We start from the raw sequence: 25,652 nt of genomic DNA, 5'->3' as shown, positions 1-25,652 counted from the left end.
TATATAGAGAATCAGAGAGCAATTTATGCATCTGCAAAAGGAAAAAAGGAAATGCATTCTGAATTGGTAGGAGGATAAAAGCTTATCATTGCAGTCTTGGAGATGGGCCATCCCAGTAATCCTTCACATGTCACAAACACGCAACTCCTTTAAAATGCCCAAAACTAGGTCATGCACCAAATAAGGGCTTAGACATGAGTGTTCCTTAAGAAAAGCAAAATAGCTTCATTTTTTCTCTCACATTTAAAAATGGTTAAACAACACCCCCCCCCCCCCCCGGATTTTTCCAGCGTCCTGGTTCAACACAGAACTTTCTCTATTGGTGAAATGTGGTTCTGTGTAGAACAGCGAAATAATATTAACAACCAAGGAAAGCTGATTCCTAAGCTTTCATCTCCAAAGCATTTTAGCAACAGATGATATGATGGGAAAAGTTGTTTTCTCAGAGCCCAGAAACTCTGCCATGTGTTTCAAGGGTTCATTTCTGTATTTCCTGAGTGACATTAATCAAACAAGCTGCCCTGAGGAACAATCTAATTTAGATAAAGACCTATAAAAATAGAAAGAGAAAAAAAATCAGTTTGGGAATGGATCTGATGCCCAACTGTTCGGCTCATGGTCTGAAATGATTTAAAAAGCAGTTTCTTTCTCCTGACAGATAATCTATACATAAAGAATACTTTGAGGTCCAATTGCTCTTAATTAATGCTCTTTCTGTCAAAGAAGCTACTCTAGATAACAATCAGTATTACTTGTCTGAAGACATAAGAGCACTGGTATGCCCTTGGGTTACCAACCACAATCGGAGCCTTACCTTTATTATCTTGCAATGTAAAATTGTGGTTATTTGCTGCCTCTCCTGCCAAACTGAAGGAAAACTGATGGCCACTAGGAGGATCATCTTTGTCAACAGCGCTTATTCTTTGAATTACCTAGGAACAAATGATTTGCCTTTATATTATTTTATTTTGCATTTCAGTTACAAGATAAATGTGTGTGGATTTAACAATGAGGGAGTTAATGCTTTTTGACACCACTCTAACTGCCATGGGTCAATGCTAGTTAATTGTGGGAGCTGTGGTCTTACAAGGTCTTCAGCTTTCCCTGTCAAATAGTATTAGTGCTTTATGAAACTATGTCATTCCACAGCATTGAGCCATGGCAGTAAATGTGGTGTTGAACAGGATTAATTCTACAGTGTATGCAGCCATAGTTGTTGCATCTGAAAAAATCTTGCTAAGTTCAGGCACATGGCAGAATATGATTTCATTTTTTTCCCCAAGATACTTATGAGACTGTGTTCTCCGCAATGTCCTCCACTGCCTCCAAAAGCAACAGTACAATTAAATGAGCTTTCAGAAGGTCATGTAACACAGGATCTCTTGTCCTTGTTGCCATTTCCCAGCATCAGATTCCTGGGAAAATGCTAGCTCTGGGCATTTGGTCTTCTCAAAAACTTTTCTGTCAGGAGGGGAGGATGGGAAAATTGAGGTGGGTATCTGACTAGTCTTCTCTGATAGTTATAGTTCAATCAGGAGCGGCCCTGGTTTTTTTCAGTATGTACGCAAACCTAGGGCTGCCCCCCCCCAAATAACGCCCCCCCCAACTTACCGGCGGTAGTGGCGGCGGCGACCATTGGGTCGCTCGCCATGGAACAAGGGAGTACTTGCTATTCTCATGAGATTTCTGCAAGATCTCGCGAGAATAGCAAGGACTTCCTTGTTCCGCGGTGAGCGACCCAATGGTCGCCGCTGCCACCGCTTCGAGAACGCCCAGCAAGGGCTGCACCCGAAGCGGCGGTTTCATGGGCCTCCATTAAGAACCGGCCCTGAGTTCAATAACAAGTTCTGTCAACTTTTTCCTGCTATGGTGTCATGAAGACAGATCAAGTCTGACCCAATGGTTACACTGGTGTGCTTGGTTTTAAGAATATGAATTAATTCTGCACTCAGTTAACTGATTTGTAGATCATGGTAGTGGCAGACCTGATAACATGCTGTCTGATCATATAGCCTTGGAAAAAATATGAAATAATAGCAGCCAAGAACATAGCTTCTAAAAAGAGAGACTCACTCAAAAAAATTGACATCTCCATGGGAATTGGCTGCATTGACAATTTCTGGCTCTTGGAGTGGAGGGCTTATATCCATGAACCAGTCTGGTAATAGAATTTCATTTATGTTACAAATTTATTGCTAAAAATAATAATGTTCTGAGTTCATTGAATAAATATATTTTTAAAATGCAATAATTACTTGAATAATGAAAGATTCAGTATCACTGAAAACCTTGGTTATATCTGACATGGACTAAACTTCAAAGAATGTTTTAGTCTGGCTATAGGAAACGAGTGAGATTGGTTACTCTAGAAGGCAGTTGAGAGTGAAGATTGTTTATAGAATCAGACATAAAATCCTTATGTAATTGTTTAACTAACCTTTGAAATTCCAGATATTTCTTATCTAATACCTTTTTGTTTTGCTGAAATAAGATAGCTGGAAGAATGAAAATTTGGTATTTCCACAGACTAGAAAGTCTAAAAGATCTTTAAAGATATTCAGTGTAAATTTACCTGTGCAGTTTTCCTATGGGTTCTTATATGGTGATGGTTCTAGTTAATGTTTAGTTTAGCTTCAAATCAACATGTCATTTTTACTGCAATAAACTGATTATATTTTATCCTAAAAGCGGCATCATTGTAAATCAAATTACTGCTGTGCATAAAATATCATCAAGCTGTTAGGAATATAAATCTACACCTGGCCAGGTTCTGCATTTTCACAGACAGTAGTTTCATAATCCATGGCAAACTCTGGAGCGTTGTCATTGATGTCAAGAATAGTGATGGCTACATATCCTCTCCCAATTTGTGAGGGGTTTTCTGTTACAAAAAACAACAGCTAAACATTAGATCTTAATGAACTGATTCTACAAGTATTTCAAATGTCCTGTATATCAGAGGGAGCAAAATGATACTGTCACTGGGATTTTGGTCATGGTAAAGGCAAGGAAAATGAAAGCAATAAAAGAGTTACTGAGTTTGATGAGGCCAGGTACCCTGTCCCATTTTACTTATTTTGTTCCATTATGGATATGTAAGAGAAAGGAATATATATACGGGTAACGCCTCTTGTTACTTCCATTTACTTTACCAAAGCATAATAAAGCCAAACGACACTGAAATCTCTGTTGCACTGGTTACATGGACATATTTTACATATTTTAGTCCAAATCCACCAGTGGGTTTAAACTAGAATAGACACACTGAATCATTTAACAAAAAGTCCACTGGTTATTGTTTTCCCACCCTTGTTATATGCAAAGTATTTGTTTAAGTATTGGTCAGTAGACAGCACAATGAAAATCAACACTTTGAAAAGTTACAACATCTTTGAAATGGCAACTTACGACTTTCCATAGCCAAGACAGTGATATTGTGCACAGCATTTGTTTCCCTATCCAAGGGCTTTGCAGTGGTAATGACTCCACTGTTGGCATCAATGTTGAAATACCTCTCTAGGTCTGTGTTTCGATCTATTGAGTACCTGTATAAAAGATGAAAGCAAACTTTGTAATAATTTCATTTTGTTAAAAATTGTGTATTGATTTCACATTTAGGTGTAAAGATACTTTCTGCTTTGCATTCCCCTTTTAATCAAAAATCCAAACATTAATGCTTTTGTAGGACAAAGAGTGTGATCTGCAGAGCCATTTACTTCTGCAAAATACATAGAACTGAGGGAAACTGGCTCAGTTCCTGCTTTTCATAATATATTCCTCAATGAGGTCACAGGTATTTCCTCCCTATCTTTGTTCTTTATTCCTAGGCTGGCCATTCATTTATTTTTGGAAGACTCTCCTTCTGAATCCAACTTTAATGTGCAATAGATTTGGAAGTGTGCCACCTGGCCATATCAATGTCATGCAGTTCCCAACAGAGCTTACACTGTTGAGATACAGAACTTCTTGTTGCAGGCAGAAGAGCCCCCTGGGTTAGATAAGAAAACTGTAGAGTACGTCAGGGATTACATATTGCCACATTTGCTCCTTGGGCCATATTGTCATCACACAAACACAGGCTCATGTCACTGAGCTTCTTTGGCTTAAATAGACACTATTTTGATCCTCCAAGCTGTATTCAGCAGGGAGAAAACCTCAAAGAGAAAATAAACTGTGAATAAGGAACAAGCTGTCCATCTTCTGGCCATTTCGTTACTCTTTTTAAAAGTGGCTATGCACTTTTATATTTGTTAGAAATTGTTGACTGACATACACCATTCACCAGAAGGCCAGATTGTGAGCAACTGAATGTGATCAACAGGGGTTCAATGACAGCTTTAAGCCATCTACCTGCCATCATAATCAAAGTCATTTCATTACCCGGAGATATAAAACTTTGCTTATTTCATTATTGTGCAATGTAGAAGGAGGAAGATTATATTTTCTTCCTACTGAGCAAGATTAAAAGGTGGGTTTTTTTGTCACATTGTGATTTTTTTCATATTTGAGGACTTCTTTTTATTTACATATATTTTAAAAAATGGGTTTTTTTTGTTATTATTGCTGCTTCCAAAAGAAGTGTTGATTTTGGCACTCGCTACATAAAGTGGTGGTGGTGGTAAAGCTTCCCTGGGGTAGTAACAATGAAGTAATGCCAAAGAAAAGCCAAACAACCTATCATGCCATAGGTATAAGATGTGGAAAATGACTCCACTTGACTGAAACTACCCACAATCGAGATGTACACATTTTGAAAAGTTCCTTGCTCCCTATGGAAGGGGGAAAAATTTCAAACACACATAGGCACATACACAATACTTTAGTATTAAATAGATATAGAAACAGAGAGATGGACAGATTATAAAGCCTTTACAAGCTAGAAAGTGAAGGTTAGAATGTTCACCTTCTTGACCAATGAAACTACACAAAAACAGTAGAGATGAGGTGGCAAAAGATATATTTTTCATAGCAACTGATGGGAACTCAAGTACAATGGCGTGGGAACATGTTTAAGGATGTAAATACCACTACTTGCAAAATGCCAAGGACAAGCTGTTCTCAATTATGCTCTATTCACATGAAGTGCTTCTTCTTTCTCTAGAAGTCCTTTCTCCCAAATTAAAAGGAGCTAAAACACATTTAGAAGGTGTACATTGACAGATAGATCAAACAGTATTAATTCTGAATATAAGAGTTTGCTTGTTTGTACTTTACTGTATTATTCCCAGATGGACGGCCTTCATAAGATTCTTTCGCATAGAATCCACTACAATGATTTCCTGAATCAACAGTGCTTTTATGTTTCAGGAAATGAAGAACGATTCATCATTTTGTTTAAAGGAATATCAAATACATCTACATTCAGCAACTCTGGAATGCAGAAAAAGACACTTTCCTTGGCCTGGCCAGCCACAGCTAGATTTTCTCCTACCATCTCTTCTGATTTCAGGATATTTATGCCCTTCAACATTTCACAAATGAACATAGGGACAGCACGTTCTTTCAGAAGCACTCCTGGTTATATTGCTTAAAGCACTCTTCCACATTTCCTTTGTCTCTTCCTTAATTTGTCTTTCTATAATGCCCACTGTTTCTCTTGGAATGTTAGTTTCTTGGGAAAAGGGTACTATGTTCACTAATTATTTAAGTGTTTGAACACTGTAAGTTGCATACATATTGAGGAAGACAAATTTTAGTCCTGATGATATTAAAGGACCACGTTGATCATGGTTAAGTCAAACACCATGTGTGTCAAATAGGACTAAAATGGGACTTAGGCTGAATCTAGACCAGGGTAATATCCAAGCTCCAATGCTCAGTATCCTCCCCCAAAGTAACCCTACCAACATCGTATGTGTCCATTATGATCTGACTGCAATTCAGTATTGATAACCACACATTTCTTCACATTGTACAAAAGGGCACTTCCTGTTATGTCCTTGTGTACTTTTTTTTCTTACCATGTGAAAGACCTCAGGCATCTAAAATAAGTACTTTCACATTGAAAATAGAGGAACTTCTTGTGTTCCAACAGCACCGGCATTGAAGTAAAGACAAATTATTTTGTGGGTGTAGATTCACCCTTAGTTTGGCTTCAGTTCAATATGCTGCTATATACATTAACATAGCTGCAGGCAAACTAATTCTCACCAGAATCCCTGAACATTGACTATGGGGGTTATGGGAGTCATAGTTTAAAATATCTAGAGACACAAGATTGCCTATCCTTACTCTAATAACATTGCTTAAGAATAATGATCATGTCTATGATAGTGATAAGGAAAATGTTGATCTTGTGATGAAATACTGCTTTAAATTCATTTAATAACTTAATAATGCTTAATTTCAAAATAGTTATGGTTTAACTCACAATAAATTCTCATGACTCATCAGCAGCATTCAGTACTTTGACAGGGTCATAGGTAAGCATGCAGTGTACTGGATATTTTTGTTTAGAAAACAAAGAAAGAAGTAGCTGCAGGCAAGGTCTAGTCACAAATTGAAAAGCAAATAAAGAGAGAGCTATTATACTAAAACAGAACAAAACATAAAATAGCTTTCCTATATAGCAGGTAGCAGACTAGATTCTGCATGGGCATTCACGTAAACAAATGCATTAGAGTGTAGATGAGTTTGCCTCTAGTATCTGGATATTTAAGTGGGGGAATCCAAAAACAGCAACTGCAATACATGTATGTACAGGGTGGGCCAAAAGTCTCAAAAGTGTCTGATGTTTTCATAACTTTTTGAAAATGTTTTAAAAGATATATACATGTAAAATAATTTTATTTCCTAGATGTACTATATATGCTGATACAGTAGTATAAATTAAAAACAAAAAATTAAGGCGTTATTAAATATTGAAACCCCTTTGTGACTTTTGGCCAATCCTGTATATACACAAGAATATTAATTGAATGCCTCAAGAGGAAAAATAAAACAGGAGCAAAATAAGAGCAATTATTTATTTCCCATGTCAGAAGCGAACCAAGGGTACAAGTTGTAATGGATTTGCAAACATAGAGATTTTTTTTAAGAAAAAAAACTTGGCATTAATACTAAATGTCTTTTGTCCAGTAGCTGGCCACTTGGAGTGCCTCTGGTGTTGCTGTTAGAAGGTTCTTCATTATGCATGTAGCAGGGCTCAGAATGCATTGCAGTAGGTGGTCTGTGGTTTGCTCTTCTCCACAGTCGCATGTTGCGGACTCCACTTTATAGCCCCATTTCTTAAGGTTAGCTCTGCATCTCGTGGTGCCAGAGCACAGCCTTCCAAGTTGCCCAGTCTTCTGTGTGCCCAGGGGGGAGTCTCTCATCTGGCGTCAGCTACTGATTAAGGTTCCGGGTTTTAGCCTGCTACTTTTGGGCTCTCGCTTGCTGAGGTGTTCCTGCGAGTATCTCTGTAGATCTTAGAAAGCTATTTCTTGATTTAAGGCGTTGGCGTGCTGGCTGATATCCGAACAGGGGATGGGCCGGAGATGTCAATGCCTTGGTCCTTTCATTGTTGGCTGCTACTTTCCGGCGGATGTCAGGTGGTGTAATGCCGGTTAAGCAGTATAATTTCTCCAGTGGTGTAGGATGTCGACATCCTATGATAATGCGGCATGTCTCATTAAGAGTCCACATCCACTGTTTTAACATGGCGAGATGTATTCCACATTGGGCATCCGTATTCAACAACAGAACAGCAAAACAGATGTCTTCACTGTGTCAGGTTGTGATCCCCAGCGTGTAACAGTCAGTTTTCGCACGATGTTATTTCTAGCACCCACTTTTTGCTTGATAGTAAAGCAGTGCTTCTTGTAAGTCAGAGCACGGTCCAGGGTAATTCCCAAGTATTTTGGTGTGCTACAGTGTTCCAGTGGGATTCCTTCCCAGGTAATTCTCAGAGATCGAGATGCTTGTCTGTTCTTAAGGTGGAAAGTACATGTCTGTGTTTTAGATGGATTAGGGATCAGCTGGTTTTCCCTGTAATAGGCAGTAAGAGCACCTAAAGCTTCGAAGAGCTTCTGTTCAACCATTTCAAAGCTCCCTCCTTGGGCGGTGATGGCACAATCATCAGCATAGATGAAACTCTCTGTCCCTTCTGGCAGTGGCTGGTCATTTGTGTAAATGTTAAACATTGATGGAGCAAGCACACTCCCGAGGGAAGCCGGTCTTCTGTTTTCGCCATCTGCTTCTCTGACCCTGGAATTCAACAAAAAAGCTCCTGTTTTGTAGCAGATTTCCTATGAAGGGGTGAGGTGGTAGTTTTTCTCAGGAGAAGGCAATGGTTTACAGTGTCATAAGCTACTGACAGGTCTATGAAGACAGCTCCTGTAATCTGCTGCCTTTCAAATAAGAGCAATGATTTGCCATGAACAAGAACACGGGGCTTGTTTTGGAGAAATAAAGTTAGAACATATGCAGTAACAGTGGAAGAATGACAAATTCAAACATTATCTTGCTTTAATTTTAGAAAAAGAAACTTTTTCAATGTTCAAAAGCATATATAACAGATTCTGATAATCCCAACGGATTCATATCATATGTCCCTCTAATTCAGCCTTCTCCATGACAAGGTTGCCAAGTGTGGTGGGATTTCAACTTCAACCCAATGGCATGTTGGGATGGGAAGGACAGGGTTTGTAACTTACATCTCTTCTGCAGGTTGCAGAAGAAGGCTCAAAACAGACCAATTTTTAACTTCTTTCTCCCTTTTTGTGATCTGTGGTTGATCAGGCTCTGCATTTTCCTTTGTCTAAGAGAATGTTGCTAGACAAAAATATACTTAGTATATGAATCAATATCAAGGAAGAGGACATAGTTTACGTGTACAGCAAAGTGCACAATACCATGACAATACTGCCCAGGTGAACCAACCACCTGACTGAAAAAAAGCAATTTATTAGATTCTGCCTGGCATGGATCTTAACTGAACCTAGGTCCTTGCAAAGCACCTTTGAGGATAAAATGCAAAAGCTTGTCCAAGTGACCTCTTTCTTATTTTGACCTATTTCCCCTTTTTTCTGCCATCTGAGTATTCTATGCCAATCTAAAAACCAAGCGTAACTTGCTGAATGCAGGTAATTGGTAGAAACAGGGCTGTTTGCTGAAATGGTGGAGTACACTGGCACATGGGAAAGGACGCTGATAACAATACCGGTTTGTATATTAAGAATAGTCAAATCATTAAATCATTTTCAATGCTGCTAACCAGTTAAAAGCATTTTAGGAATACTAAAAGAGAAGAAAAGTTAATAATGGATGAGTTTCTTAAAAGTGAGAAACTGAAGGCACAACTGAAAACAGTGCCAACAAGTAGAAAAATGTAAGAAGTCTAAAGAAACCGCAAAAGAGGAATTCAAACGATTAATCAACAAATGTAAGGAAAAGATTTGAAAGGCTAAAAGCACAAAATGGCTTGCCAAAGAGATTAAAACAATAAAAATAAGTTCTTTGGTTATGGCAGTAGAAAAAAAAGAAACAATAGGGCCTTTGTGTGGATACAGTGGTGGAATACTAGCAGGGAATAGGGTAAAGGCCTTCTTTGCCTCAGTCTTCTCTCAAAGGAAAATCGATGTTCAACCTGAGCAATTTGAAGCTAACGAGGCAACAGGGGAAATGCAACCCAAAATTGGTAAAGAAGTAATCAATGAATACCTGGGCTAGTCTAAATGAATTCCAGTCTTCAGGGCCAGATTAACTGTATCCAAGAGTAAGGGTACTGAAGGAACTAGCAGAAATCATTTCAGAACCACTGGCAATAATTTTTGAGAATTCCTGGAGAACAGAAGTTCCAGCAGACTGGAAGAGGGCAAACGTTGTCCTTATCTTCAAGAAGGGAAAAAAAGAGGACCCAACAATTACTGTCCATTCAGCCTGTCATCAATCCCAGGAAAGATTCTGGGGCAGGTAATTAAGGGGGCAGTTTGTCTGTAATCACTTAGAGAAGAATGCTGTCATCACTAAAAGTCAACATGAAGTCATGCCAGACTAATCTTATCTCTATTTGATAGAGTTAAAAGTTTGGTAGATGCAGGGAATGTTGTGGATGTAGCATAAGAAGTGACTAGTGAGTGCTGCAGGGTTCTGTTCCAGGCCCAGTGCTGTTCAACATCTTTATTAATGACTTCGATGAAGGTTTAGAGGGCGTGCTTATCAAGTTTGCAAACAACACCAAATTGGGATAGCTAATACTCCAGAAGACAGGATCAGGATTTCAAAACAACTTTAACAGATTGGGCCAAAACTAATACTTAGGCAGAAAAATAAAATGCATAGATAAAGGATGGTGACACCTGGCTCAACAAAAGTACATGTGAAAAAGATCTTGAAGTTTAGTAGACAACAAGTTGAGCATGAGTCAACCATGTGATGCAGCAGCTAAAAAAAGTCAATAGGAGTTTGGGTTGCATCAAAAGAAGCATTGTGTCTAGATCAAGGGAAGTAATGGTGTCCTTCTATTCTGTTTTGATGAGACCTTACCTGGAATAACAGTGGTGAAAGCCAAGTGAGGGAGGCAGTACCATGCAGCCTGATGGAAAACCTTTCGCCAGGGCCGGCCCTAGGTAATTTTCAAGTGTAAGGCGGGCCCACGGCCGAAGGCGAGCGGAGTGACCCTGGGAGGAGGTGGGGGGTGCGCACACAGGAGCGCCTCAACTGTGCCCCCTAGAGGATAGCGCCACAGGCAATTGCCTAATTTGCCTCGCGGTTGAACCGCCCCTGCCTCTCGCCCAGTTCCCACCACCCGCAGAGCCTAGCATGTGGCGAAAGCCACACAAAGGAGGTAGTACTGTGCAGCCTGGCCTCGTGGCATACTCCTCGCCCGGGTTGCACCACTCGCCGAGCCTGGCAAGAGGTTAAGGGAGTCGGCTCCTCCGCCATTGCGCCACCTCCTGCCCTGGAACCCCCACCTCCTCTGCCGCTTCTTCCGCCACCTCCTTGCCTTAGTTCCGGGCCGCAGGCAAGGAAAGGCTGGTTAGCGCCTCGATGTCTAGTTGGGGGAGGGGTTGCCATAGAGATCAGGGGTGGGCGTTCATCACTGGAAGGCTTTCATGGCCGAAATCACTGACTTACTGTGAATTTTTCAGGCTGCCTGGCCATGTTCCCTCCCATCCTCCCACTGTCTCCATCCTTCCTCCCTCTTCCTGCCCAGCCTCCAAATCTGCTGCATGCTGCTCTTCTTGTCTTATACATAGCATATAAGACGACCCCTGATTTTTGCGAAGATTTTTCTGGGTTAAAAATTCATCTTATATACCGGAAAATACGGTATGGTGGAAGCTCCTTCTTTGGCTTTTAAACAGAGGCTGGATGGCCATCTGTGAGGGGTACTTTGGTGCTTTTTCTGCATTGCAGGGGGTTGGACTAAATGACCCATGTGATCTCTTTTGATTCTAGTGTTTATTAATAAATATACTGATGGCAGCAGTTTGATTCCTAACTTCTTGGGATGGACTTCTTGGGATGGACTCTGCAGCCACTATCATTTCTAAGCATCCAAGGAGCTGCATGAGCCTAGAAGATGGAGAGAGAGAGCTGGTAGAAATCCCCCTCCCCCTTGTATTTTTACTTCTTTCTTTTAGAAATTTAGAAATCTTTCAGTAATAGTGGCACACTCATTTGGCTTTCATTTTAGCCCCTGCGTATGTCTTTTCTCGTACCTCTTTTGCTGTATTTGGTCAGAAATGTATTGCTCTGGATTAACTCTGTGGCTAACTCCCCAGAGACATTGTCTGTCACATATGTCAACATAGTCAATTCTGCCAGGACCATGCAGTTGGAATTAAAATTCTGTCCAGTTCTCAGATGCCCTAATCAACTGTCATTGTTCAAGCTGGAAAGCACTGTACAAAAATCAGTTGAGAATATTAGTTTTTCAAGATCTGTAATTTTCAGAAAAATCAACTAATTATTGACTTAACAAAATGTCATCAACTAATATGGTGTAGTTGACTGAGTGCTGGACTAGGTCTTGTCTCTTGCAACAGCAGCACACTGCGTCAGGAAAAAATTAACAAGGGACCCAACTGCTCTCCCGCCCCAATTCCTTTTTCTTCCTTTTTTCAGGATTGTAATCTTCATTAATATTGCTCTCATCTTCTCTTTTTAGCAATCTCTCCTTTGTTACCTCCTTTCAATTTCTTAAACTCCTACGGGCAGTAGTGACATCTCTTCTTCCTAATCCATGCCTCTCCTTCCCACTCCCTGCAGGGCTGGAGGAGATACCAGTGTGTTTTTGTATGTGCCCTCTCATAACCCTGTCTTTGCTTTCTAGGAATCACAAGGTTTTCCGGCACAATTTATGATCAACTTCCAGTGGAAGTTAACCATAGAATTGCACTGGAGGACCAAGAGATTCTTAGAGCATATTAATTAAATCCATAAATACCAATAATCAACTCTGCAAATGTTATGCCCACTAATGTCATAGTAGTAGTACTAATATTTGTATGGTGTCCTTCCAATAAAATACTCCAGAAGACAGGAGGAGAATTCAAAACGATCCTGACAGACTAGAAAGATGGGCCGAAACTAACAAAATGAAGTTCAACAGGGACAAATGCAAGATACTTCACTTCGGCAGAAAAAATGGAATGCAAAGATACAGAATGGGGGACACCTGGCTAGACAGCAGTACATGTGAAAAAGATCTTGGAGTCCTTGTGGACAACATGTTAAACATGAGCCAGCAATGTGATGCGGTGGCTAAGAAAGCCAACGGGATTCTGGCCTGCATCAATAGGGGAATAGCGTCTAGATCCAGGGAAGTCATGCTACCCCTCTATTCTGCCTTGGTCAGACCACACCTGGAATACTGTGTCCAATTCTGGGCACCGCAGTTGAAGGGAGATGTTGACAAGCTGGAAAGCGTCCAGAGGAGGGCAACTAAAATGATCAAAGGTCTGGAGAACAAGCCCTATGAGGAGAGGCTTAAAGAACTGGGCATGTTTAGCCTGCAGAAGAGAAGGCTGAGAGGAGACATGATAGCCATGTACAAATATGTGAGGGGAAGTCATAGGGAGGAGGGAGCAAGCTTGTTTTCTGCTGCCCTCCAGACTAGGACATGGAACAATGGCTTCAAACTACAGGAAAGGAGATTCCACCTGAACATTAGGAAGAACTTCCTCCCAGTGAGGGCTGTTCAGCAGTGGAACTCTCTCCCCCGGACTGTGGTGGAGGCTCCTTCTTTGGAGGCTTTTAAACAGAGGCTGGATGGCCATCTGTCGGGGGTGCTTTGAATGCGATTTCCTGCTTCGTGGGAGGGGGTTGGACTGGATGGCCCATGAGGTCTCTTCCAACTCTACTATTCTATGATTCTATGAAAAATATTAAGACAGGAATGTGCGTATTTAGTAATTTCTTCCTTTTTCATAATCTGAAGACCTCTGATTAGCAACATTTAATAAATATTTGATGCACTTTAGAATTTTAAATCTTCAGCAGGCCATGACAACAAGAACTATTCAAAGAGGATCCCTGGTAAAGAAAAGGTCAAGAATCATCGTTGCAAAATAAAAATTTAAATCGGAAGAGGGCTACTTAATTGCTAATGTATACAGTAACCACAGAATTAGGTATTAAATCTAAGCTCATAATAACTAAGTGTGAAAAGCCTATAATAAGTGGGAATAGCAAACAATATTATAAGTTCTACAGTGCTGATTTTTCTTTATCAAGGTGCCAAGCTTTTGCGAAATACAAGAAGTAAACAAAGACTATGTGCATTTATAACATAAACAATGATTTTAGACATTAGTCTCATGGGGCCTTGATTTAGATATTCCATATGTATTATTCATTTGCGAAGTACACAAAACATTGTCTTCCCTTCCACATGCAACACACACCATTCTATGTTTTAACTGTTTCTGCATCTTGGGTATACTAGACTTAAAAGAAACATCCACACAAATCAAAGCAAAAATATTTATTTTTATATCACGTTTTTCTCTGAAAATGGAATTCAGGGCAGCAGTTAACTATTAACCCTTATAAAAAGAAATATTCTGAACATGTGCAATTTTGTGATGTCAACCTATCTAAATCACATCCTATAATAACTACAGCCATAACATGAATGCTATTCCTGCTCACTTAATGCTGACACTTTTATTTGGGAATATACACTATTTTGTTGTAGAAAAAGTATTACATGTTTTAAAAATAAAACAATAAAAGTGGATATTTGCCTCAAGCCAGACACCTCTAAACTATGAAATGTTTTTATGGCTTTTATAGCAGCTATGGTAGCAGAAAGAACCTGGGATTTTGAGTCAGTGGTGGTTTGTGGCTCTCATATTAGTGACTGAGGCAAAACTATAACAGCTATTCAATGTGCTGAACACTAGTATTTTTATTTGAATCTCCCCCCAAAAAAACTGAAAGGTTGTGATTACTTAATGAAGAAAAGGCATGGTTCATGTTCCACCATCTCAAAAAAAAAAAAAAAAAAGGAGAAAAAAGGCATCTCTTGTTACTTATGTTACCATACCTTTTCTTAGGGAGAGCCCTATGACTGAAAAATGATATCAGTCAATACTTAAATTAAATACTGCAAACTATAACCAAATTAGCTCTGTCTATTCCTTTTGTGTCCCCCTCGAAAACAAAAGTATATATTAAGTTAAATTGCATCTTCTGAAAGACCTCTTTTTAATCAAATTATCGTAAAATGTAGTTATCTAATAAGCAAAAGAACTGCATGTGAGTGCCCGTCCCTATATATACATGTGTGTGTGTGTGTGTGTGTGTGTGTGTGTGTGTGTGTAATCTGGATGCCAAGTTTTTAACTTTGTCTTTTCAAATACATTACAACTGTACCCTTGGCTGGCTTCTGACACAATAAATAAATAAAATATCTAGATTTCAGAAGCTTGTAGCCTGAAATATACAGAGATTATAAGTATATACTCAACAAAATAATACACATAAAGACATAATGCAGTAATTGAATGCATTTTCGGGAAATGCGTATTAGGAACAGATTTAATTATTTGAATGATGCAGTGCCCCAAAGAATTAACCCTATTTACAGCTACAACATATAGTCAAGATGGTGGGCTGATTTGGCTACCCCAGTGTCCACAGCATATGAAATGAATATGAGTATGGCTTTCCTCAATGAACAACACAGAATATTCATGAATATTAAAGTACATGACACGAATCTAAGCAGTCCTTCCTCTTTCTTGCATCTCCTTGTGCACCCTAAAACCCTGCTCCAAAGGGCAGGAAATTACTTTTTGGTTTACTTTTTGTTGTTATGTGCCTTTAAATAAACTAACTTATGTCAATATGATTTTAGGATTTTTTTCTTCCTCATCCAGAGGACTTTCCCATTCCTCTTGGGCTTAGTTAGTGTGAATGATCACCCAATGGGACTTGAACCTTAGTATCTCTGAGTCCTTTGTTCAGCACTCGGACAAATATATGAAGTTGATGCCTTATGACTACCCAAAAATCAGCACAAAAAATGAGCTAGAGCCAGTACTAGGCTTTTGCTTGTCCAAGAATGGACCTAGAACAAAAGAGAAGTAATCTCTCTACACACTGCAGCCCTTGGTTTCTAAGCAGCTTTGAGGAATACAAGTCAAGGGAAGAAAGGTTCAATAGAACCATCGTGTTAGATTTCTGAAACTGATTTTTACATCTTGGCATCACTCTGTCATTAAAATACACATCTACAGTAACTGAGCCCAACATCTAAAGGAGAGGTTCTGCAGATTGATCTGCTTCTGTTAGGAAGAATTGTTGGGGGGGAAAATCCTGCTCTCTACTGTAGCCTGCCCACAAAAAGAAAAGTTTGCTCTGGAGCGCTGTTTGCCAGTATGATCGCAAGCCTAAAGCAGTTTTAAAAAGACAGTTATAACATTACCTGACAGGACTGTTAGATGCATCTGGGTCATGTGCTGCTACAGTTCCAATGACAGTGCCCACTTTGGCTGCTTCAGACACTACCATGGTGTATAATCGTGATGTAAATACAGGTGGTTCATCTACATCCTCCACAATAATCTTCACTGTTGTCATATCACTGAACGGCCCAAGGCTTAGAAAGCGAGGATCAACTTGCTTATTTGCTGCTTCTATTCTCAAGGTATAACTTGCCTTGGCCTCATAATCCAACTCCTAAGAAGAAAAATACGTTTAGAAACTTGTTACAGGAAAATGCCAAAGTTCAGCTAGCATAATTTCCATTTTTAAATAGATGTGAGTCTTAGTATTTTTAAAGTACCCCATGATAAGTTATGTAGAAAATCCTGTGCCAAAATTCCAATACGTCTCCTAGCCAGAGGTAGTTCACATAGCATAATTTCCCCATTACAGCTGAAACTGGTTAAAATTCAGTCCCTTATGAGGTCCAAATGGAGTAAGGTATTGAAAAGAACTGATGGAGTTCTATATCAGCCACACAAATGCCAACCTTATTAAAGTCCAGGTGACTTGGCAGCCAAAAATGAAATCTCCGCCTGTTGAACTTTTTAAAAGTAAAGTTCTACATAGTTCTTATAAGGAATTATTTGTGCTATGGAGTGATACTGTAAAACTACCTAGTTGATATTGTTAGGAACATCAATAATATAAATTTATTTCTCCTGCTGCTTTTCCAATTCACCATACATACCAATCTAAAGCATCAAGAAAAGATTACATGATCAAAGCAATACCGCATCAAAAACTTAGTTTGCTTAGTAATTTCCTCCTATTACATTAAGAGGGATACAGTAAATGGATAATTAGGGGGAAAGATAATTATTTAATAAGAGTAAACAGAATTCAAACTAACAATAATGCATAACAATCATAATCGTATTATGTGGGTACGAAAGACAATTTTCCAATCATATAAAGCTGCAAAATGTAAAGTGGTTGAACTGCTGCTAATGTTGCAATCAAAGATGTAAATTAGATTGATTAAGAAGAATAGTAAGACAAATTACTGCTAATGTTGCTATCACTGCAGTTCACAGTGTCATGGCCAATGCTGCCAATAAGGAAAATGCCTACAAATTTCCTAACAATCTAATTCAGAATTGGAAGTATGGATTCACATTAGTCTGATGTCCTTTCAAGTCACAGTCAATGACTTTGCATCTATGACATATTAGAGGTTTTCCAGGAGACACTAGAAAAGCACAGTCTTCTGAAAATGTGTTGTCGAAGGCTTTCATGGCTGGAATTACTGGGTTGTTTTCCGGGCTGTATGGCCATGTTCCAGAAGCATTCTCTCTTGATGTTTCACCCATATGGCAGGCATCCACAGAGGTTGTGAGGTCTGTAGAAACTAGGCAAGTGGAGTTTATATATCTGTGGAATGTTCAGGGAGGGAGAAAGAAGACAAGAGTTGTAGGCCATAGATGTGGGTGAAACATCAGGAGAGAATGCTTCTGGAACATGGCCACACAGCCCGGAAAACTCACAGCAACCCAGTCTTCTGAAATGTTGAAAACTTGGGATAATTTTCCCCAGAGGCAATGAGAAGGAATTTAGAGGAAAAACAAGTATATGGCATACTTACATCAATGTCAGAATGATCATCAATACTTACATCAATGATATGAATGCCAGAACTTATAGAATCATAGAATCATAGAATAGTAGAGTTGGAAGAGACCACATGGGCCATCCAGTCCAACCCCCTGCTAAAAAGCAGGAAATCGCATTCAAAGCACCCCCGACAGATGGCCATCCAGCCTCTGCTTAAAAGCCTCCAAAGAAGGAGCCTCCACCACGGCCCCGGGGAGAGAGTTCCACTGTCGAACAGCTCTCACAGTGAGGAAGTTCTTCCTGATGTTCAAGTGGAATCTCCTTTCCTGTAGTTTGAAGCCATTGTTCCGTGTCCTAGTCTGCAGGGCAGCAGAAAACAAGTTTGCTCCCTCCTCCCTTTGACTTCCCTTCACGTATTTGTACATGGCTATCATGTCTCCTCTCAGCCTTCTCTTCTGCAGGCTAAACATGCCCAGCTCTTTAAGCCGCTCCTCATAGGGCTTGTTCTCCAGACCTTTGATCATTTTAGTCGCCCTCCTCTGGACGCTTTCCAGCTTGTCAACATCTCCCTTCAACTGTGGTGCCCAAAATTGGACACAGTATTCCAGGTGTGGTCTGACCAAGGCAGAATAGAGGGGGAGCATAACTTCCCTGGATCTAGACGCTATTCCCCTATTGATGCAGGCCAGAATCCCATTGGCTTTTTTAGCAGCCGCATCACATTGTTGGCTCATGTTTAACTTGTTGTCCACAAGGACTCCAAGGTCTTTTTCGCACACACTGCTGTCAAGCCAGGCATCCCCCATTCTGTATCTTTGATTTCCATTTTTTCTGCCGAAGTGAAGTATCTTGCATTTGTCCCTGTTGAACTTCATTTTGTTAGTTTCGGCCCATCTCTCTAGTCTGTCAAGATCGTTTTGAATTCTGCTCCTGTCTTCTGGAGTGTTAGCTATCCCTCCCAGTTTTGTGTCGTCTGCAAACTTGATGATCGTGCCTTCTAACCCTTCGTCTAAGTCGTTAATAAAGATGTTGAACAGAACCGGGCCCAGGACGGAGCCCTGCGGCACTCCACTTGTCACTTTTTTCCATGATGAAGACGACACATTGGTGAGCACCCTTTGGGTTCGTTCGCTTACTTGATTCTGGATGAACATGCTGACTAAGCAAGTATTATAGAGATGTGGCTGAATAAGGCGGGAGGGTTTTAATTTCTCAGCTTTATCCACCAAGGTTCTCTGTGAAGCAGCAGGTGAGGCCAAGGGCAGGAAAGTGGCGTTGCACTGGTCTGTTGGGGTTCCATCCCTTTCACCAGGTGCCCTTTTCATTAGTTTACTTGGTTCAAGTATGCACATTTGAAGAAGGGCAGCCAAGAAAAAATTGTTAATTCTGTTTGTGTACCACCCGCTCTGCTGATCACCAGAAACAGTCTCTGGGTAGTCTCAGGGATCATGTAGCAGTCCTCTCTGCTGGTAATGTTGATATTGCCCTGTTGGAAATCGCCCGGGATTTCATATCTGACAAGACATGTTTTTTCCTAAGTGACATGCATATTCATTTATGCTGCTGGACAAACTGGATCTCATTTTCGGTGCTGGATGGGATGGGATGATTTAGGAATGGAGTAACTTTCTATAGACCAGTTGAACAGTTTATATCTGGTGAGTTTTATATGTGCAGAATTCAGAAAAAAAATAAGTATGCCTTTCTCCTAGGTTGAAGCTTAAAATTAAAGGGTGCCTTGATTATTATTATTTTTTAAATATTGACCACTAAATATCTATATCATACTGAAAATTAGAAATATAGACTCCAGATGTTGTTGGACTGCAATTCTCATCAGCTCTTGTTATAAAAGCCAATAGTGGGAAATGTTGCAATTTGCCTCCAATAATGTCTGGAGGCTATAAGATTTCTAGTAGATTTCATTCTACTGGAATATGTTTGCTTTAAAAGTGGAAGTTATTGGCAGTAACATGTCCTTGATCTTAAGAACAAACTCTAGTGATTAAATAATAATGTGCTATATGTGCACAAACTTTTAGTAAAAAAAGTTTACAACAGAATCAGTTGGCAGAAAAAAGGCATGATTTAAAATAAATTATAAGTCATGTCTTCTAAAAATATAAAAGGAAACTATTTAAAGCATTTTGTCTGAAATTTCCTAATTAAAATACAAAAGAAGGCAAGACTTTGCTGACTGTACCATAATGGTCACTTGGCTCAGAACACACATCTTTAATTTACAGTCCCTAACCATTTATCGATTCTTCTTTCTCCCTTGAATTGGAAATGGGCATGGATTAAGCTCTAGGCATGTGGTCTCAGAGTAGAGGAAATAAATATGTGAGAACGAAAATGTGCTAAACATCCTCCTTTTCCATTTTCAGCACTTTATGCATATTGAGCATTTTCTGAAAAGGATAGCCTTCAGACTCTTTTGATGGTGTACAGACTGTTTAGAAGGCTAAAAACAAAACATAACATTTAAAACCACACAAAGGACCCCTATACTGTATATAGATAAGGGTGGGATAGTACACCCCCCTTACATTTTCAAAGAAGATTTGCCCATCAAAATCATTTATCAGCTATAACAGAAATGACCAGGACATTGCCAGAATGTGACATCAATGGGATACTATGTAAGAACATCTCTATGAAATAACCAAAACGTGACAGATGAAATCATTTAACTATGCAGTATATTTCTCCTTGGCTCCCTAAAGACACAGCCAATCACATCCAGCTTGGAAATGTTCCCAGTGAGTTGAACTTAACTGAGGAGGCACAGCTAAATGAACGACTGACAGCAGCTTCTTCCTTCAGGCAATGTCCATCAACAGAAATATGGGGACTCCTGAACTGCTGATGCTAAGTGGATGGTATAGCACACACTTTTAGCTCTTTCCCGCTATATGTAGGGCTGTTAACTCTGAGCTGATAGACAGATTGGCGTAACTGGTTGATACTAGAATTGCAGCTCCTTTGCATGAATGTAAACAGGGCTCCGTGCATGAGCCAGCTGTCTCTGCCGCTACTTCAGCTTCTACAGCAGGGATGTTGGTGATGGTCCTCTACTGCCACGCTCTGACCTGAGAGGAAGGCCTCTAGAACTGGTTCCATCCAGAGATCAAGGAGATCCTTGGAGCGCTAGAGAAGGGAGAACGCAAAATGGAGAAGGAGGCAGCCCAGAAGAACCGGCCACAGAGAACCTCCAGCATAAAGGGATGGCTCTCTGCAAGGGCCTCAAGTGCGGAAGGCGGTGCAATTGCAGGAGGCCTGCAGGCACTGATGGCCGAGAGCATCCATGGGCGGAACTACTGTATTCATTCTAAAGTGTAGTGCATCCTTAATCTTCCTGATAGGGCTCTTGCTTTCAACATTGGATTAAATCATGAGTTCTAAAAGCCTTTTCTTTTTAAGTTTTATTGATTTTCTCATATATAGCACTGCTATAAAATCCTGGGTTAATAAAAGTCTTATGTGAAACTAGTGAAAATCCTTTGGGTTATAAAAGATGCTACGCTACATCGGCTTCTCTCTTTCACTTTGAATCCAATGGCACTGATGTTTATTTTATAGCAATCATCATTTAGTGGGTTTTGGATTATCCTTTCATTGCTATGACTAAAGTATGGGATTCAGTTGGAATAGCAAGCGAAACATCTCTGAAATCACTACAACAGCCCTGAAGGTTAAAAGGACAATACATACTTCAGTGCTTCCTTCAGTACAGTGAATGGAGCTTGACAGCTTCATTAATATCTGTGCATTAGTGTTATCTGATTAGATCCTATGCCTCATCCATTCAGTTTTTCCTTGTTTTTTTAACAGTAAGCATTTTGTCTTGTCCAAAGGAAATTAAAAAATAGCCATCCACATAAAAAGAGGGGAGGAGGAACACTTATGTACAGTTATTTTCCACAGGAAGCAATCTGTAGTCTCTCTCTCTTTTTAAAAAAAATAGCTATATGGTAAATTTTGAAAAATATAATCAATGCTAAAGCTTAATTTAAAAGTTCTTTTATTGGATCATTTTTTTTCTTTCCGTTCTCTCTCTTCAGTAAATTTGACTTGCATGTATTTGAAATCAACAAGATGCTCATGAGCTTTTTTAAATAGCCGGCCTACTGATTTCAGAAGAGAGCATACAACAAGCAATATTATATGTTAAAGATACAAAAATGATTAAATTACACAATATTCAACTTACTAATTTAGAAGTCAAGAGACAACACTTCAATCTTTTCTTATGTTTTTTTCTTCTAAATTGATTAAAATTAGCAAAACAAAATTGCTAGTAAAAAGTTTCCTCCAAATATTGGGGGAAATCATATAATGATTTTATTTATTTATTTATTTTTTGCTTTTCTACACAATTTGAGTAAATTCTCAGTATCCTCTTTAGTATTGTAAGCTTTCCCGGCAGTACTCAAACATTTTAAAGACACATGGACAAGAGACCTTCTTTGTTTCATATATACCATAATGATGAGAAATTCTAGTACAAAATTCTTATCTTGGTAAATATTGGGTAATACAATTGGTATGCAATTTGTATGCAGTTCTGATATATATGAAGTCTATGCACTGGGAGACATATGAAGTCTATGCACTCACTCATCTCTTTCCAGAAGAGTGTTTAAAACTGTGAAATTTGGGGTTGGGGCTTCAGTTATTTACGATCATTCCACTACATCTAAAAATAAAGAGTTTGGTGTGTTTCATTTAACTCTATCACCAGATATTATCAACTTTGGGTTAATGGATAAAGAATAAAGAGATGGTGGCTCTTGGCACAGTAGATTTAGAAAGATTCGTTCTTTCAAAACAATGAACTAATTGTCTCAAAATCACATCATGCTTAGTATCTCACTATTTATTCTGACAAGGAGAGAGGGAGGCAGAAAGTCTGGGAGCCCCCCCTTATTAACATCACTACTACTACTACTACTTCCAACTAGATAAAAAGAAAATGGAAAGCATGATGGAGGAAAAGGAGCAGATGATAATGACAACGAGGAAGGCACCAAAGATGGGTGGAGTACTGGATTTTCTCTCCCAAGTACTTAATTTTTCTCCCATCAGAGCCCAGAAGGGAGATTTGGAGGAGGAGGAGCTGAATTATAGGAGAGCTTATTTTAGGAATGTGTATATTAAACTTCTAACAGGTGAAATAGGTTTCCAGAGTAATTAAATGTTCCTGAATAAGGCATATCCATGTTTTTATAGGCACAGCCTTTTTCTACAAAGAAACGTGTGATCTTACTGGAATTAAAAAAAATCAGGAAATAAGGAATTTGAGATTACCTTCTGTATTGTAATGATTCCTTCTTGTGTTTCTTTGTCCACTAAAACTTTGAACACTCCCAAGCCATCACCGTCCACAATCTTATATTCCATTTCAGCATTAGGTCCCATATCAGCATCTGCGGCCTTTAGTCTTGCCACCACTGATGCCACAGGTAGTGATTCCGGGACATTATATTGATAGGATCCTATAAAATTCAAAATGGTCATTGGATTTTCATATATATGTGTGTGTGTATATATACATATTAGATTAATTACTAGGATCACTTAGCTAATAAGAACACATACAAATACATAGCTGCACACAGTTATCACTGTTCTCCTTGTATCCTTGGCTTAGTGGTGATCACCAGATGTGAAATTGCTAGTGGTCATAGTTTGTCACATTAACAGCATAGAAGAGAGGAGGGAGGAAAGGAGGAATCCCCCCCTTCTCCAATCACTTTGGTGATCCAACCAGTGTTACTGCATGTGACAAGTTATGATCACCAGCAGTTTTGTTCCCCAGGGTCACCATTAAACCGAGATCAAAAGGGGGGTGGTAAAAGCCACTCCACTGCCAGGCTGTCTGAAACCAGGGAAAGTGGGATGATCGTGTAAACAGTTATGACAATTTCTAAATTAGAACCGGCCCAGCTGTTTCCATTGCCATAAAATGCAGGTGAAGCCCAGAGCTTTGACTTCGTTCAATGTGGGACACGGTCACATTAAGTATCCATGACAGATATTAGTCTTGTGCATCATGTGAGTGCTATGAATTTTATTCATCCTGCCCTGCCTTATTTGGCCCATGTAGATGAGCCCATAAAGAAATCTCTGATCAATTTCTGTGATATCAACTATAGAACAATAAATGTTATTCACAAAATTCAATTTTTTTTGTTAAATCCCTTCCTCCAAGTATCAACTCATAAATACACAAAGTTAAAATAAGACATTTTCTGACTTTTTAAAAACCAAGGCAGGCCAGTCAATGCCAATTTCTTTTGTGTACGTCTTTTGTCATAAATAAAAAAATAATAAATACATTTGTAAGACCACAGGTAAGACCTAAATGTGTCTTTCGGCAATAGTTCCCTGGCTCTTCATAGAAAGTAATTGAGATAAATGCTTTTCTCAAAAAGGCATCTTTCTTCTTTCTTGAAAAGCAAACCTACCGCTCAATCTGAAATGGATAGTTTTCAGCTTTTAAGAACTGTGGGCTGTAGCTAGGTACTAGTATTCTCGTTTCTAAGAACTGATTTCATAGTACTCTATTATTACAAACATTATTCAAAGGCAACCCCCCCCCCCAATTCCCATTCTTGGTTTTGATTGGTTTGCTTTTTTCATGCCCACTTGCAAAGAGACCAGAGTGGAGAGGCATATGTTCCTTACATTAATCTAATTCACTCCTACAATGGTTTTAAAAGAAAGATAACAGCAAGATGAGAGAACTGTTTATAAATAGGATAGCATGTCTAGAAATAGACTTGTTTCTTTCCCTTTCTTAGTTTAGTCATGAGCCACTTCGGTCAAAAGAAGTAAATTGAGGGCAGATTGTTTTCTGGTTCTCTGCAGATTGATTTTTTATGAAACACTGTGCATATGTGAGGCGGGAGGGGAGGCAGACGAGCATTTGACAGACACTCGAACAATGTGAACAGCACACAAGATTAGAAGAAGCTATCTAGGGCATATCTTTCCTCCTTCCATTAATAACAGATATATTTTGATCATCAAGTTGGGTGAAAACCAACTTTAAACAGCAAACAGGCATTTATGTACATAAAAACACTTGTAACATTTACACAACACTTTAGAAGGTACAGATGTATAAGGCAAAGGGTGGCAATGTCTAGCCAAGAAATCTTGACAGTCTGGCAATGAAAAAAGAATAACAATAAGACTTAACTCTCCACAGTAAAGGACTGTAAATGTAATGACTTCGATTGAGATAAACTAGGTGTCTTAAGTATGAACTGGTCCAAAGCTTGCCAGCTACAAAGCTTTTAAGAAGCCTCCAAATCAAAGAGTAGAGAAGTTATACTGCAATCACTGACAAAATGGCTAGAGGTGAATAACTCAAAATCAGGAATAGAGTGGGGGATGCAAAGAACAACTCAGATTTGTTTGGGATTTTGTTAGTCCTTATCTATGCTGACATCTCCATGCCCACCTTCTAAGACATGCCAGGCTGCAATGTGCTACAAACAGTCTGTAGACTGAGGTTTTTAATGACTTAATCTGCTTCTATACTGTAGAATTAACGAGGTTTGACACTTCATGGCTAAATGCTATTGAATCCTGAGAGTTGTAGTTTTGTGAGCCTCAAGCACTCCTTGGCATAGACACCAAAGCCCCTGCAAACTAAAACTCAAATGATTCCATAGCATTGAGCCATGGCAGTTAAAGTGGTGTCAAACTGTATTAACTCTGCGCCACTGGGAAAAAAAATGACAATCTACTATCAAGATTAACCAAAATAACTCAAAATGTAAGCATATATTTTTTATGTGAAAAGTTGATCGCATATACAGTAGAGTCTCACTTATCCAAGCTAAACGGGCCGGCAGAAGCTTGGATAAGCGAATATCTTGGATAATAAGGAGGGATTAAGGAAAAGCCTATTAAACATCAAATTAGGTTATGATTTTACAAATTAAGCACCAAAACATCATGTTATACAACAAATTTGACAGAAAAAGTAGTTCAATACGCAGTAATGTTATGTTGTAATTACTGTATTTACAAATTTAGTATATCATGATATATTGAAAACATTGACTACAAAAATGGCTTGGATAATCTAGAAGCTTGGATAAGCGAGGCTTGGATAAGTGAGACTCTAATGTATTTCTTTATTAGGAGATAGCTAACAAAATTGTTCA

The 25,652-nt window shown here is 39.1% G+C and overlaps 1 protein-coding gene across 3 annotated transcripts in view; it reads right to left on the bottom strand.

The window, feature by feature from the left end:
• Positions 1–25,652, bottom strand: part of LOC100554550 (cadherin-7) — a 153,937-nt gene that overhangs the window by 24,504 nt on the left and 103,781 nt on the right. For all 3 annotated transcript variants that reach the window (XM_062980564.1, XM_003219711.4, XM_062980566.1), the window contains 5 exons: positions 22,780–22,967; positions 15,857–16,110; positions 3,409–3,545; positions 2,760–2,881; positions 815–932 (listed from right to left, as the gene is read on the bottom strand). In XM_062980564.1, the coding sequence (XP_062836634.1) occupies positions 815–932; positions 2,760–2,881; positions 3,409–3,545; positions 15,857–16,110; positions 22,780–22,967 (819 nt within the window). The remainder of the gene's footprint in view (positions 1–814; positions 933–2,759; positions 2,882–3,408; positions 3,546–15,856; positions 16,111–22,779; positions 22,968–25,652) is intronic.

This window comes from Anolis carolinensis, chromosome 4 (genome assembly GCF_035594765.1).
Source record: "Anolis carolinensis isolate JA03-04 chromosome 4, rAnoCar3.1.pri, whole genome shotgun sequence".
Classification (NCBI taxonomy): domain Eukaryota; kingdom Metazoa; phylum Chordata; class Lepidosauria; order Squamata; family Dactyloidae; genus Anolis; species Anolis carolinensis.
This window is presented reverse-complemented; position numbering and strand designations above follow the sequence as displayed.